Source organism: Spodoptera frugiperda, chromosome 28 (genome assembly GCF_023101765.2).
Source record: "Spodoptera frugiperda isolate SF20-4 chromosome 28, AGI-APGP_CSIRO_Sfru_2.0, whole genome shotgun sequence".
Lineage (NCBI taxonomy): Eukaryota > Metazoa > Arthropoda > Insecta > Lepidoptera > Noctuidae > Spodoptera > Spodoptera frugiperda.
Window position 1 is genome coordinate 11,787,542 of NC_064239.1, and position 16,786 is coordinate 11,804,327.

General features: G+C 40.5%; 2 protein-coding genes across 2 annotated transcripts; one reads left to right on the forward strand and one right to left on the reverse strand.

Annotated features, from left to right (window-relative positions):
• Positions 1-509: 509 nt before the first annotated feature.
• Positions 510-11,280, reverse strand: LOC118265372 (cGMP-dependent 3',5'-cyclic phosphodiesterase-like). The gene is given in 16 exon segments (XM_050706038.1): positions 510-846; positions 1,835-1,931; positions 2,480-2,625; positions 3,076-3,217; positions 3,497-3,686; positions 4,009-4,097; positions 4,479-4,637; positions 4,937-5,060; positions 5,632-5,912; positions 7,584-7,723; positions 8,129-8,260; positions 8,759-8,864; positions 9,245-9,378; positions 9,840-9,935; positions 10,356-10,472; positions 11,048-11,280. Coding segments are annotated over 16 exon segments (2,226 nt in total). The 5' UTR covers positions 11,180-11,280; the 3' UTR covers positions 510-705.
• Positions 11,281-11,489: 209 nt separating this feature from the next.
• Positions 11,490-14,946, forward strand: LOC118265269 (UBX domain-containing protein 1). Its single transcript, XM_035578078.2, has 6 exons — positions 11,490-11,658; positions 11,745-12,147; positions 12,767-12,951; positions 13,452-13,625; positions 14,323-14,441; positions 14,755-14,946. The coding sequence occupies exons 1-6, from the start codon at positions 11,609-11,611 to the stop codon at positions 14,799-14,801; spliced, it is 978 nt and encodes a 325-aa protein (XP_035433971.2). The 5' UTR covers positions 11,490-11,608; the 3' UTR covers positions 14,802-14,946.
• The last annotated feature ends 1,840 nt before the right edge of the window (positions 14,947-16,786 follow it).

Below are 16,786 nucleotides of genomic sequence, written 5' to 3' on the forward strand. Positions count from 1 at the left end.
GATCTAGACGCAAAGGCGATGCGGTGCGCACGGCGCAAAAATAACAAATTGTCAAAATATATTGCCGTGGCCTACGACACACGTGCGATGCAGTGAGCGATCAATTGACTTGGTCGCAACGCATCGCGTTGAATTCGCGTATCTCCGTCAAACTATTTAATGAGGTACAAGCAAAGTTTGCAAATCCTCATTACATCAACTCACTAGTAATACCGGAGGAGTTACAAGCGCGTTTCAATATTATAGGGTGGCAAAAAACCAGACGGGTCACCTGATGGTAAGCAATCAACACTCATGGACACCCGCAATACAAGGCTGCGGACGACATGGAGAAACAGGGTGTTTTTAGTTAGTAAGAGTCATACGGCGCATTCCAATAAACTACCGATCGGTAAATTTGCCTACGAGCGGTAGAATTTTGACACATTTTGTATGGAGCTTATGTCAAAATTCTACCGCTCGTAGGCAAATTTACCGATCGGTAGTTTATTGGAATGCGCCGATACACTCTCTTCGCTTCACCCAAGGCGGGTGAAGTCAGTTAATCATTTACCTTCCATCAAAAAAAGGATTAAATAGTGCGTGCGGGCCCTCTAGTAATGTCTTTTAATTCGGGCACTGTAAAAATCCGCAGGGCAGTGAATGCATGGGGATTTACAAAATTAAGGAATTTTAGGGATTTGGTAATGTTAAATAACACATTATTTAAGACGTGGTAGTGTTAGTCTCCGGTAAGATGCTTTCATTTTCCATAAGGTCGTCTTTGCCAGCCTCTTTGAGGTTCAGCTGTATGAGAGTATCCAGTTCTGGGCTCAGCAGAACTGATAGACCTGATGTTATTGGCACCTGAAAGATAAAAAGAAAATTAAGATAAATGAAATATCGGTTTTTATATTTATTATTATTATTTACTAACTACTTCCGCGCGGTTTCACCCGCTCTGCTTGGCTCCTATTGGTCATACCGTGATTTTTTATAGCCTATCGCCTTCCTCGATAAATGCACTACCCAACACAAAATTTTATTCACTAGAATTATTCAAATCGGACCAGTAGTTCCGGAGATTAGCGCGTACAAACAAACAATCAAACAAACTCTTCAGCTTTATAATATTAGTATAGAAGTATGGATTTAGATATTAATAAAGGTTTTCCAACAGCTTCTGTATAAAGAATATTAAGCTCGGTATATAAAAATTAGTGTAAAGAACTATATAGGTATCTATTACAACAACGACGTCACGCCTTTTTATCGCCGAATGGCTACCCCGCCAGAATGCAAGTGCACATTACGGCAATGCTGCTATACAATTAAAAAAAGTACACCCACTTCTCACCATTTATGTTATAAGTCCCACGTAATCGGGGGTGAGCCTATTGCCATCTATTATATACCAGTATCCTTAGTATGAGTTTACGTTTAAAGTAATTTTTGATTGGTTGATTTATTCGAGCCGGCCAATCAGAACGCCGAACGCGCTCTCGTTTCGATTACTTTAAACATAAAGCAAACTCGTACTAAGGGTAAGTATCTATCTATTATATGCCCAGGGTAAGTACCTATTTATTATATTAATAAAATTCCTTTGTATGAGTATTTAATTAGTTAATGTAAAAAGTAATGAAATAATAAATTGTAAACTGTGAAGGAACTCTTACCTCTTTTTTTTTTTGAGGATGGAAAATCATCCAATGATTTCTCCCGCCTAGGGCGAGGCGAGAGGGAGTGTCAGACTCTTACTGACTAAAAACCACCCCGTTCCTACTCCTGCTTTTCGAGTCGGAGCCCCGGTAAACCCGCTAGGTAGTCCGCAGCTCCGGATCAGAACTCTTACCTCTGCGAACACAGGTTTCGCCGCTTCCCATCGTTCAACGTGGTTCTCGATGATCTTAGTACAAGCCGCTGCTTTAGGTATTATCTTGCCGATCATACTGCACAAAGAATACTTGTTAAAATATCATATTTTTACCATGTGAGTGACGAGTTTTAATTCGTATCGTCACGCCTTTTTTCTCGAAAGGGGTAGAGGAACATATTACGATATACAATGCTACTATACGGTGTACACCCACTTTTCACCATTTATGTTATTATTCTCATGTAATGGAGGTGAGCCTTTTGCCATAATATAACGGGCATAATTCCAGACTCCGTGCTACTACTGAGAAATTTTTGCCCGATCCGGGAAACGAATCGGAGACCCCTTGACGGTAGTCGCACATGCGACCACTCAACCAACAGAGAAGTCGAATTTCAAAAACTACTTTCAATGGCCAACTAAAGAACTGTGCTCACTGATATACCCTGACCCTTTTATATACTACACCCTTGGTAAGAGTAGTGATGGTCAAATAAATATATTATACTCTGCCACCACACAGCTTAACCCAGATCTACGCGAGACACAATATGTTTTCTATTGCATCTCATATACAAGAGGTTAATGAAGGCCGAAATGGTCCTAAATAAAATAGCTCACTCATATAGCGGTATGCAGATGGTCTGCAAGAACTGGATCTCCAAGTCCGGTATGAAGCACTTGTCACTGTCCATCTCACTGGTCGGCGAGACCCCTCGCATCTTCTCCAGCTCGCCTTGCTTAAAGAACTCCGTTAAGACCGCCGCCTATTGCAAAATATAGTTTTGAAACATCTTTTGGATCAACAAAAAATTGTATCTACTAAGAATTTTCGCTTTTGCTTTTAGCTAAAATGCAATTGCTGAAATGAATGATTATGGTATAAAATAATTGGTAATTTTGGTTTATTTATCAGCAATGGCTATTGCTATTATTTCCTCATTAGGGTCTATCTAGGTCTCTACAATATCGTATCACGAATGTAACATTTTACAAAACAACAAATCTGGTTTTGGTGAACTTCACACACTTTTTTAAGGGGGAGGACTTCTCCCGTCGATCGAGGCGAGAGGGAGTGTCAGACTCTTACTGACTAAAAATCACCCCGTTCCTAATCCTGCCCTTCCATCCGGAGCCCCTGTAAACCCGAACTTCACACGCTATAAAGGCATGTTATAAGGGTATTCCTTTATATATAGGTACAAGGTGTGACTAACAGCAGTTTTCTTCACACAACCCCAGTCTTTGAGCTGGTCGCCGAGATCGGCTGCGTTCATCAGCATGGCTTGTAGAGCAGTGAAATGTGCTCGGTTGCCCCTTTGGTAGTCCATCGCTACTACTTTATACTCGTTGATATTCCTGTAATCATTGAAACGTAAAATTTTCACCCTTTTTTTAATGAAGGTGGAAAATCATCTTATGTCTCCTCCCACCATGGACGAAACGGAAAGGATAGAAACTCTTTCTATCTGTAGAGGTTAGAGGCAACGCACACTAATGTAAGCGTTGCTTATATAAGCAATTGTCACGCGCTTAACCGCTCTCTGTCGTCATGAATAAACGCTTTAAGTGAATACCATCTATCATTATACTCCAGCACCTAAATATCAATCACCCTTACTGATGATTACCACTTACTTGAAGTAATTAGCCAGATCGGTAGCCAGGATATTGTCTCGAAGCATCATGATGGCTCTGTCATAATCCCTCCGTGGCAGAGTCTCCAGAATGTCGCATCCCTCAGTGTTGAGGATGCACATAGCCTGTGCCAGGTGGTGGCGCTCCATCACGCTACCCTCGCTTGAGTATAGAGCTGCTAACGTTGTTTCTGTGTGGACGATATTCGTTTTCAAATCGTAATCTAGTATCTACTGCTAATTTGAAGACGATGAAAGCTGAGCTGGTAAATTATACATTCAAAGGGATAACAAGTTACTTAAAAAAGCTATGAGATCCTAAACTGTCCTACTGAAGAAGTAAATTACGAAAACAATACTGCATACTCGCATAGTCAGCGCAGTGGCTTAGCAGTTACGCATCGTATGTTATCCCACATAGAATAACGCTTAGAAACTCTAGTAAACTTAACCACGGTAGTAAGTAGGTACTGGCCACCCAAAATATTTAAAAATAATGGCACAATGTCTTACCTCCGTGAATCTGGAAGCTGTTGGTGGTGCCGCGATGGTCAATATCATGCATGAAGGCCGCCACCAAATACATTAGAGCTTGCAGGTCACTGCACAGAAAAAATCAATGTAAAGACTTTTTTATGGCAAACGAGCAAATGGGTCACCTGATGGTAAGCGATCAGCGCCGCCCATGAACACCCACAACACCAGAGGTGTAACAGGTTCGGCTTTTAACAAGGAATAAAATCTTTTCTTAAAGGTTTGAAGGTCGTATCGGTTCTAAAATACCGCCGACGACAACTCATTTCACAGTTTTGCTGTGCGAGGCAGAAAGTTTCGTGAGAAGCGCACAGTTATGGCCTACCAACCATCTATACCTATGATGAGGATGGAAGATGGTGAAAAGACGCGCCAGGTATCAGACTAAACAATTCCAATTCCAAGACTGGTGAAGCCACTGGCAGAAGCTAGTCGATAATAATACTAACGTAAAGTATCCGTTGGCAACGAGCTTATAGTTCATGAGTGCAGCGAATGCCCACTGTCCCACGTTGAAGGCATGGGTCCAGCTGTGATAGGGCACGTCACGGTAACCCTTCTTCACGTAGAGAATAAATCGGGACAACTTCGGCGGTTTGATGTTGAACCTAAGAACACGGTTTTTTTGGAGATCAGTTATTACATCACACACTGCTAATATAAAAGTGTCTTCTACTGGAGATTTTCTCATAACCGGCGCGTTGGGGATCGTAGTTCAAGGGATTCAGGTTTATTGTCAGAGACCACTGCTGCGTCAGTCCCTAATGGATACCATTCTGGTAAAACACAAGGAATCTAAAATCTAACCATGCCATTCCTGTGCCACCCACTTCTTCTTTCATCATAGTCTACATGGGTACGACGGAAGAGAAATAAGAAAAGGCAAAATGCATTACAAATCACGTACTTCACATCATATCCAAGGTCCACAAACATCTTGGCGGCATAGCAGGGCAGTTCTCGCAGTGGTAGAGCGCGAGGGTTGAAGTGGAGACTGGTTACGTGAGGGTGATAGTGGAAACGGCATTTTGCTGTGGGGTCAGGCCGCGGATGTAGAATCAATTTTTATTTTGCAAAAGCGAGCTATTCGAGCAATATATAACTTGCCCCGTCGTGAATCTTTGAGAGAACTTTTTAAAACTATAAATATTCTTACAAGCCTTCTCAATTCATTTACGAAAATATTATGTACGTAAGAAAAAATCAACAATTGTTTGAAAAAAGAAGGTAGGTAAAAATAAGTTGGCTCTATGTATCCTTAAGAAATTGTTCAATAGGGCAACGAGTCAAAAAGACGAGAAACATCCAATTATTTATTTTACGGTAGGGTTTTTTTTTCTCACCTGATGGTTAGCAATCGCTGCCGCCCATGGACACTTGAAACACTAGAGGCGTTACAAGTGTGTTGCCGGCCTTTTGGGGGTTAGCAATTTAAGGGTTGTTGGGGAATTGGCGAACGGGAAGATTGGGAAGAAGGGTAATTGGGCCTCCGGTAATCTCACTCACACCACGAAAGCGTTGTTTCACGTCGTTTTTCTGTGAGGCAATGGTATCACTCCGGTCGAGCCGGCCCATTCGTGCCGAAGCATGGTTCTCCCACACTTAATTAGGTATTCAGTTTTGTCATGGAATAGAAAGAAATCCAGAGACGACCAACCTTCATGTGGTACATAATAAGTTCGTTAGCGAGAGCGTTCCGAATGTGAGCTTCCTGAATCTTCTGGTAGACCACGGAGTGCAGGATGCAGACCCCGCAGTAGATGCTGAAGGCCAGAGCCATCTCCTCGTCCATGCCGTCAAAATAAGGGTCCGATATCTTGTTTATCAGTTGGCCCACGCCAATGATGCCCGTCTGTTCACGTATTGGAAAACACAGGAGATTTCTGAAAGGACCAAGGGTCATTAGGCAGGATAAAAGCGTACCATTTAATAGGGGAAGAGCATATTGCCTACTGTATAGCGAGCACAAGTCCAACTTCCGTGCTATTACTGACAAGTTTTCAGAAAATCTGAAAAACACTAAATACTATTTGACTTGAGATAAAATCTGTCCATCTTTATGTAGGTAGTTAATTAGGCACCTTTCTTTAAGGGAGGGGAAAATGATCTAATGACTCCTCCCGCTTTGGGTGAGGCGAGAGGGAGTGTCAGACTGTTACTGATTAAAAACCACCCCGTTTAACTACTCCTGCTCCTCGAGCCAAACCCGCGTCAACCCGTTAAGTCTTACTCGGATGATGACTCTTTAAGCGCGGAACACGACACTCCATATGCACGGGCTTGTTTGTTCTGTTTGGGCGGCGAGCTACCCTTGCTCGCCGTCCTCAGGCCCTTGCTTACAGTGGCCAGAGTCTTCCAGAACGGTTGGGGCGTAAGGAGGTGAATTAGGTACCTGCACTCAACTTTTGGTATTCCATCAATTGCGGGATTATAAGCGGGGTGTTCACGTGGAAATCGAGCGTTGATTAACGATCCAGTCTTGATCATGGAAGACGGCCTGGCCACCCGATCACTAAAAAAAGGCGATTGAACATATCCGTCCAACTACAGACCAGTGGAAATCGTCGGGTTTCATCCTAAAATCAATTGAACTGTTACTGTGGCGTTACTGATGATGACGACAAATCGCAAGTGATTGTGAGACTTCACCCTCAGCGGTATAAATACATCACGCAGTATACGAAATATTTCTATTGCAGGGACAAATCTAAACTCCGTGCTACTGCTGAGGATTTTTCGAAAAGTTTAAAGTAGACTTGTGTCTGAAATCGAGACTTCTAATTGCGGAGAATCAGTTTGGTGGATGAACTTAATTTGTTCCAATGATGAACCCTACTAAGACACAGGTCTGCGTGTTTGTAAGAAACTGCCGTTGTTAGTCAATTACCTCAGTTTCACCCCCTCTGACTGCCTCAGCCGGTATTGGAAATCATCCTATGACTTTTCCCGCCTTACTAAAAACCACCCCGTTTCTACTCCTGCTTTTCGAGCCGGAGCCCCGGTATTGGAATTGGGATACTTGGCATCAACATTTCGAGCGACGTCCAGTTCCGTGGCCATCTAGAGGATAAGGCTAAATTAGCCTCGAAAAAGCTTGGTGTGCTCAACAGATCGAGGCAGCATTTCACTCCAGCCCATCGCCCTGCTTCTATATAAGGCGCAGGTTCGGCCCCATATGGAATACTACTCTCATCTGTGGGGGGGCACCCCAGTACCAGGTTCATCCTCTGGACCGCTTTCAACGGCGTGCGAATCGGACTGTTGAGCGTCAGGAAATTTAAAACCGACTTGACACTTTGGCAATGCGTAGATATGTAGATTCGTTGTGCATTCTCTATCGTTTATACCACGGGGAGTGCTCTGATTCATGACTGTTCTTGCCGAAAATTTCTCTATAATGAATGTATGTAATGTGTAGTATGCATTAAAATTAAATATCTAAATAAGGGGGCGGCAAAATTCTCTTCCGCCCCGGGCGGCCGACACTCACGCTACGCCACTGGGCCGGAGTCTTCCAGAACTGTTGGGGCGTAAGGAGGTGAATTAGGTAGTACCTGCACTCAATTTTTGGTATTCCATCAATTGCGGGATTATAAGCGGGGTGTTCACGTGGAAATCGAGCGTTGATTAACGACCCAGTCTTGATCACCTCGCCTGCGATCCCCATGCCCAGTGGAAATCGTCGGGTTTCATCCTAAAATCAATTAAACTGGTGTTACTGATGATGACAAATGGCAAGTGATTATGAGAGAATTCAATATAAATAATGGTTCAAAATAGTGACCATGAAATAGCGTGTAGTTAAATCTTGCATGTAATAAATATGTACATAGGTGTAGAACCCTTGGAATGAACTACCGCTTGACCGTAACTTCACCTTCAGTGATATAAATACATTACGCTACGCAGTATATAAAATATTTCTATTGCAGAACCAAATCTAAGCTCTGTCAGCTGCTGAGTCAGAGGATTTTTTGAAAACCTTAAAGTAGGTAATCATACCTACTTACCTAATAGTTTGGTGGACCTATAATTCGAACGGTAGCTCCCCTAAATTCTATAAAAATAAAATAATTACAAGTAAACTTGTGTCAGAAACCTTATTGGTGGAGCAGGACTCGTACAGCTCCATGTTGTCGACATCAACTAGAAACACAACGCAGTGCTCAGCCTTGGTCAGCTGTTTCGCTTGATCCATTGCGATTTGTAGCAAGGTACCTAAAGATGACACCTGAAAAACATGGGAAAATAGTATTAAAAGATACTGAAAGATTTTACTTTAGAATGTTTATTTAAAATTGAAACAACCAGAGAAAATTAGGAACGCCATATTTCTAGAATAATTAAAAGCCCCAGTGTGATTCGAAACTAGTTGAGCAAGCCCGAATAGTTTCCAGGAGTAATTCGTATACAAACTGAAATGAAGAGAGTTCGTGTAGGACTAGGTATAGGTATTTTAAATACCTAATTATTAGGAATTAATACTATTATTGCTGTATCTATCTCTCTCTCTCTGGTCGGTCCTTCATGTCTGAAGATCGTGGTCATGGTGGGTGATTCTGGCGCGCACGAATTGTCTCCATCGGCTTCTGTCTGATGCTATGCTAACGACGCCATAAAACTTTGTTGCTTTCGTAGCGTTGAGCTGGTCAGACTATCTTGTCAGCGAGCGGCCTCTGGATCTGTATCTGGAGCTGTATCTATCTATCTATACTTAAATACAATTTACTTGAGTAAATAGCCTCTTGGCGACACGCAGCAGTTGTTGGCATTTTATTTTCAAAGAATTCTCGTACTCGAACGCAATCGCCTTCTTCAAAGTTGGCCAGACGAATCTATACACACACAATAATTAAGAACAAACTATGTTTTACTTAAATACCTAACATGATACACAGGGAATCCCCCTCGAACTTCTCCGCCCGAGTCGAGAGGGAGTCTTTCTGCTAAAAACCAGCACTCTTGCTTTTTGAGCGGAGCCCCTAACGCACCACTCGGCCAACGAGGCAGTAGACAAAAGTCTAGACTCCCTAAACCGAAATAAGTACAACACTTTTTCCTCAACATTTTGTCCAATTCGTAAATTATATACGATCAACGCCTAGTTTTTTTATATAATATCTTATGTAAGATAGGTACCCACCTAAGTATACCTAAGTAAATAAATACATGGGTATCATCTAATTACAATTATCTATCATATTTAGGTACGTACAGTCCACACTCGTAAATAATGATTGGAATACTGCTTTCTTCTGCTTTCGGCGCCACAATACAGAAGATTACGGTAAATGGAACGTCGTTGACGGAAAATAGAACCAGACGCTTCTTTGTGTCTTTTCCAACAAACTGCAATAACAGTTAAAGGAATAATTAAATAAGAACATTATAAAAACATTTTTTTGAAAAGAGTAACGATGGAGTTGCTTACTCGTTCTTTTCTATTCGAAGCTACACTTTGGAACGAGCATCAACTTCACTGATGGACAGACTAACGGACATTTCAATATGGGGGTTACAGGGTTATTGGGGAAGATTGGTAAAGGGGGTCACTGGGCCTCCGGTAACCTCACTCACACAACGCAAGCGTCTTTCACGTCGGTTTTCTATGAGGCCTTTGTATCACTCCGGTCGAGCCGGCCCATTCGTGGCGAAGCATGGCTTGATGGCTCTCCCACACTTAAAACTACTAGATGGCTATTGGTCAATAAAATGGTCCTAATGGCAGCATTTGCAGCTGTGCAGGCTGTCAATACAAAAACCTAAATATGTATAGGTAATACGAATGTAGGTATCTCTTTTATACTTACGGGATTGACAATATTTTGGAAATCTTCGCCAAAGTTAGCCAGAAGGTCCGTTTGTTCCACGTTAGTTTTTAACGTATCCATAAACTTTGAAGTTAACTGTTGAAAAGAAATCTTTTGATTATGATTAAGAGTCTTTATGATAGAAGATGATAATATTAAGAGTTCTCACTGTTTAACCAGTAGGCCATAAAATCTATACCAGACACAAAATTTGGGGTTCGAGTACAAGAAAGTAGTTAGAAATATACCCAATAATTATTTACCCTACCTGAGGGCTTAGTACGAGTTTGTGTTACGTTTAACGAGATCGAAACGAGAGCGTGTTCGGCGCTCTGATTGGTTGACTCATTCGCACCGGCCAATCAGAGCGCCGAACGCGTTCTCGTTTCGTTTTCGTTTACCGTAAAGCAAATTCGTGTAAGTCAAACTCAGAACTTAATTCAGTTGCAAGCACCATAGGTAGGTAGGTACTAATGGGAATAATGGGATGTAATACGTTACGGTAAGGTAACATACGTGAATTTTCATCTTTCGCGGTAAAGCTGCTATTCCCACAACTTCTACAAACGCTTCCTTACGGTCGCGATTTACAATCACTGGCACTACCAATTCCGCTTCACATTCTTCGGATAACTGTAAATGTAGATGAAAGTAATGAATGTTTCTTTTATATTTTTTACAGCCGCACTCAGAGACATTTAGTGAATTAAACTGTTCCTTAGTAACGATTTTGTTCCCAAAACAATTGCTAAGGACCGGGTTAACACACACACACAAACGTCACGCCTTTTATCCCCGGGGGTTAGGCAGAGGTGCACATTACGGCACGTAATACCGCTATACAATGTACACCCACTTTTCACCATTTGTGTTATAAGTCCCATGTAATAGGGGTGAGCCTATTGCCATATCCTGGACACAATTCCAGACTCCGTGCTACTACAGAGAAATTTTCAAAAATTGCCCAGTAATACTTTGCCCGACCCGGGAATCGAACCCGAGACCCCTTGTTCGGCAGTCGCACTTGCGACCACTCGACCAACGAGGCAGTCAGTTAGGGGTTGTCTTCATCTTTAAGATTGCGTGGTAGCGTGGGGCAGTAGACAGTGGATACCTAGAGATAGACAGACGGTTGCTGCAGAATATATAAGTAACTGTTAAATAAGCAACAAAATATGTTAAATTGTTGGGAAATTGCAGTTACGTACATACGTATTGATTTTCATCTGTATTTCACTACATTTATCATCAGTCAAGCTCATCACTAAATCCAAAATTTTCCCGGGATCACTATGTTGAATATTTTTGCGTCGAGGTTTTTTATGGGATAATGTAGTCATTTTTCGTTTTGTGATGATAATATATTGGATATTTAAAGATCAATCTACAAAGTTAAATCGACCAAAACGCCATGAAAACACCTCAAAACTGACAGATATGTTTCATATTTTTAAATAAACCGCCTCTATATCTGTGGACCTGTGGATAAATTCAGTAAATAGAAATATTATAATAATATTCAAAAATATTAAAATATGTGAACATTTTTATTATTTATCACGATTATTTGGATTGACTAAAGAAAAATTGAATAATTTTTAAATACAAATACTTGATCATAATTTTTGTGCAAATCGTAACGTAGCAAAATATAATCTGTGCCGGTGGCTTAAAAAGTCAGCTGTTGACAGATGAGTGATGAATTCGTATTTTGATGGTGAACTGGTAAATTAGTGAAATAGTTAATAGTTTAAATAAATTACGTAGTAATGGCTGAAATACAGACTCTTATCGAAATGGGATTCTCGAAAGACCGGGCGTGAGTAACAACTTTGTTTTTTCATTGCACACAAACACAGAGTTCATTCGGTAACCTATAATGTGAGATGATTTATTTGCTTCTAGTGAGAAAGCCTTGGCGGTGACGAACTATAAGGGGGTAGAGCCAGCGATGGAGTGGCTGCTGGCGCATGCTGATGACCCTGCAATGGACACTGGTGCGACGATTGGTACTTCATCGAGCATGGAGGCTACACCGGCCCCAGTCGCGGAATCATCCACTTCATCTCAGACCCCAGCCGGTGCTGAGCCGGAACCCGAAGCGAAGTCATTTAAATGCGATGTTTGCGGCAAATTGCTCAAGAATCAGGATGAAATGGAGTACCACGCCGCGAAGACTGATCACAGTAGCTTCTCTGAGTCGACTGAAGAGAAGAAACCTCTGACTGAGGAGGAAAAGAAGGCTCAACTGATGCTGCTCGAGGAGAGAATGAAACAGAAACGGAAAGAGAGAGAAGAAAAGGAAAAGGTTTGTCCTTAATTTTGGTATTTATATTACTAAATAGATGAACCCTGTTAATGTTGTTTTGCTTGGAAATTATTTTCTCTATGCATCTTTGTTAATCTGTATACATAATAGTTGAATACTTAATGTCACATCTGTATTCTTTCTTATTAGTATCTTATTGGCGTAGGTAAAATAAGTATAGGTAATGTTATTACAAATTTATTTGTAGATAATCGTAATTGCCAATAGTTTTTGTGTGATGTGTGAACATACAGATAGACAATCATACATTTATGACAGTTTCTATGTAGTATCACTTTTCAATATATAGAATAAACACTTCTACAGTTTTATTATATGTGTATAGATATACTGAATACTGCCCTGAACATTTGTATTCAGTACATAGGTACCTAACGTAAAGTAACTATTGTTCATGTTTGTATTTACTTGAGTAGGTATTTAAATATTGAAACAAACATTATTAGACAGGAAGGTTAACTAATAAAATTTATTTAAGTCTTTGACTGTCAATAGACAACTGTTGAAGGCAAATCCTCCTCTAACGTTGGTCACCGGTAACCATCATGGCGTTCAATTTGTTAACTAGTTGTCTAAACTATTTCACCAAAATTTTCAGGCTGAAGCGTTAGAACGAGAACGCATCCGTATCAAGTCTGGAAAAGAGATGCAGGATGCTCGCCAGCGGCTCCAGGAGCAGGAGATGCAGAAACTGGTGGAACAGCGACGACGTGAGAAGTTAGAGGATCAGAAGGCCAGGGAACGAGTCCGTGCTCAGATAGAAGCAGATAAACAGGCTCGGAAGTAAGTTAGAAAATAATAATGTATGAATATTTATTTAATATTGCCCCATACTAAAGGTGCTCCCACACAGCGGTTATATAACGTTATACAACAATGTGTAACAATAACATTTGTGTATAAACAAATTATGACAGTGGTTGTAGAGTATGTTACATGCTATTATAAATGTTACACAATGTTGTATAACGTTATATAGCTGCTGTGTTTTATGTTGCCCCATACTAAGATATTCGCTGGGACTGTGGGTGGGTGGCTGTAACGAACGCCCGTTGGCGTTCCACAGCAATCAATACTCGTATTTCTTTTTTATATCATTTTGCTGTAAACATTTATTTGAATGAGACTAAAATGCAACGTCACGCCTTTTATCCCCGAATGGGTAGGTAGAGGTGCACATAACAGCATGCAATGCCGCTATACAACATACATCCACTTCTTACCGTTTGTGTTATGTAATAGGGGGTGAGAATGAGACTAAAATGCCCTGAATAAATTTCCAGGTTAGCAGCAGGCGGCCAGCCTCCAGTAGTAGTGGCCCCTGCAGCCGTGGTGCCCCCGCCCAGTGCTCCGGCCCCTAAAGTGGCATACGATCAGGCACGCATACAGATCCGACTGCCCGATGGCAAGGCACTCGCACACACATTCGGTGCTAAGGAACAACTTGCTGCAGTCAGGTATTCATTAAATATTTATTTTTTTATTGGATGAAATTGCTTAATCTGTTTGTAAATGTACTAAGAATTGTTTTATGATAGAAATTGAATATTCTAAAGTATCTAGTATCTATTGAATATTCTGGTGTCAAAATTCCATAGAATGTCTTATAACAAATCCACAGAATTGAATTCTATTCAAATTAGAATTACATAATAAATATATTAAAAGTAATTTTTACTAAATTATGACAAGCATTAAATTTAAAATATAATTTCAGGGGAATCCCAGTCGTATATATTTTTGTCATAAGTAGGTATCTAGTTATCAGTACAGAGATATCAATAATTGCATAGTAATTTATCTTCTACACTTAATGAATCGTAATCGAAGTGATTAAACGATTTAAAACTTAAGACTGGTCAGCTCGACCCGGAGCTGTGGACTACCTAGCGGGTTACCGGGGCTCCTGCTCGAAAAGCAGGAGTGGTCGGGGTGGTTTTTTTTTTACTTAGTCAGTAAGTCTGACACTTCCTCTCGCCTCGCCCAAGGCGGGAAAAGTCGTTGGATGAATTTCAGTTTTATTGATATTGTGAAATTTCGTACTCTTCAGTAGCAGTTACAGTGTTAAAGTTAGTTACCTAAACTAATCGAGAAAACCTCGACTAGTTTCAAGTCACACTAGGATTCATGTTTATCTGATTATTTTAATTTCAGACTGTATCTACAAATGAACGCTGCTGAGTACGCCCAACAGGACAGTTTCAAGATGATGACCACATTCCCTAAGAAAATCTTCACCTCAGAGGACTATGACAAACCTTTGGATTTATTAGGTTTGTTAGAGTTATTTATTTACTAATTTTTATCCATAATTTTACCTGTATATGTAAAAGAATTTGATCGTAGAATGAATTATCGTGAGTCTATCGCTTTTCAACTTTCTGTATAAAAGAATGGTATTCAACACAACCTCACTTACACAACAAAACAACGCAAACGTTGTTTCACGGCGATTTTCTGTGAGGTCGTGGTATCCCTCCGGTCGAGCTGGACCATTCGTGCCGAAGCATGGTTCTCCCATACTTAGAATTCATACAAAACATTCAAAATTTATGATATTTTTCAACATTTATGGTATTTTTCCAGGTCTGGTACCGTCAGCAGTGATTATAGTGTCGCGGGGACCTCAGTGAGCAGCCAAATAATTAATAATAAATTAATAAGTGATATGCCGACAGTACCGATGTCAGTTTATTCTCTGCAAAGGGTGAGGGGAGGCACAAAACTTCAATTAATTCATTCTCAAAGACTTGCTGGAAATAAAGTCTGTGTTCTGTATGTATTTGTTTCATTTATACACGCTCTGCTCGGCTCCTATTGATCATAGCGTGATGTTTTATAGGCCTGATGTGTAACACCCGGTTATGGACTATCCAATACAAAAAATATTTTTCAAATCGGACCAGTAGTTCCGGAGATGAGCGCGTTCAAACAAACAAACAGCTTTCTTCAGCTAAGCTAAAAGTAGTAAGTAGAATAAGTATTATTGTCTAATTTATCTTAAAATAGTATTTACTCTTCAGGCAATAAAACGCGTGACGCATTATGTAAAACAACAAATATTTATTTATTTACTTATTTACAAACTTGTTTTATAGAAACAGTAAAAAAAATTTATCAAAATCATTGAAATTACTATAATGCGTTATCTATTTAAAGTTATTTACTTTTAAACAATAATTTCTTCGTCGAATTCTTGCTTATAATTATAATAAAAATACATATGTATTTAAAATATCAAAAACATTACAAAATATGTCTTGTATGTACATCTAAATAAAAACAAGAATAAATTTCGTCAGACTAATAAAATTATTATTATGTTTTTTGGCTTACCCAACCAGTCGAGTTTCTCGTCAAACAGTTACGTGAGTTTGCCGAAATACATATCAATTAAAAACAAGAATGTCATCTCAGAATGAGAGTTTAACACATCACTCTCTAGATGGCGTTAGTAGACCGCTGAATCGCGGTGTTAAGATTTTCCTGCGAAACATGACCTACCGTGGTCAAGTTCGAGTCGTCAAGTTCAAGACACGTACAGTCGTAGACAGTTCCATGGCTCTTCTGTACATAATAACTAAGAAGTGATATTTATATAAGTGAATAGTAGTGATAGTGTGCAGTAAGTGATAAGTGAGGACTTTAGTAGACAGTACAGTGATAGTGAACGGAAGAGGAGAAACGCCTGCAGGGATAAGAGTTGCAAGAAGTTACTCTATCGCGCCCAAGAGTTTGCAAATTAGCAGGCTCTCAAACATTTTTGGATTTACATACATTGAACAGTGTAGGTTTCAGAGCTTGTTTCCTAGGAATAAAACCTCTGTACGCCACCCACCATGTTACCGAACCAACGAGCACGTTCGTTTGCGCAAACGGTGTCATACAACGGTAACAGGGATTACGAACACGTGGAGAGATTTATAGCAAGCGCTAAAAAGTACAAGGAAATGAAGAAATTATCCGAAATTGATGCATTACAAAGCTTGCCCTTTATTCTTAAGGGCGATGCAGCAAACTGGTGGCAAACGGTCAAAGACAAGATCGTTACTTGGAAAGATTTCGAATCCGAGTTACGAAAAGAATTTGCTCCTAGGAAACCGGCTTACATCATTTACTCAGAAATTGGTCAACTGAAACAGCAACCAGACGAATTGACGGAGCGGTTCGTAGCCAAGCATCGCGCGCTGTTCAACCAGTTGCCCGATCCACCATTACGTGAAGAAACCCAATTGGACATGATGTACGGCAATTTGCTTCCAAAGATTCAGGATCTGATTCCAAGGGAAACTATTCAAACATTTGATGGTTTATTGGAGGCCGCAAGAGGGATCGACCGACCGAGGGCTAAAGATACTGCGCAAGCCAATTCTGGCACTGAAGTTCGGGCAGGTAGGAAAAGGACGCGTTGTAACTTTTGTAGAATGTTTGGCCACGCGGCCGATGTTTGTAGGAAGAAGCAAAGAGTTATGTCGGAAAACGCCGCAAATGTGACAAAATCTGAAACAAACACTGAATCTGCTGTTGCGGAGCCGGCTCAATCTTCAGTAACGCCACCAGCCGTTGAAGACTCGAAGGAAGGTAGCAGTAGTATTGCATTAGATATTAGACCTCGCCT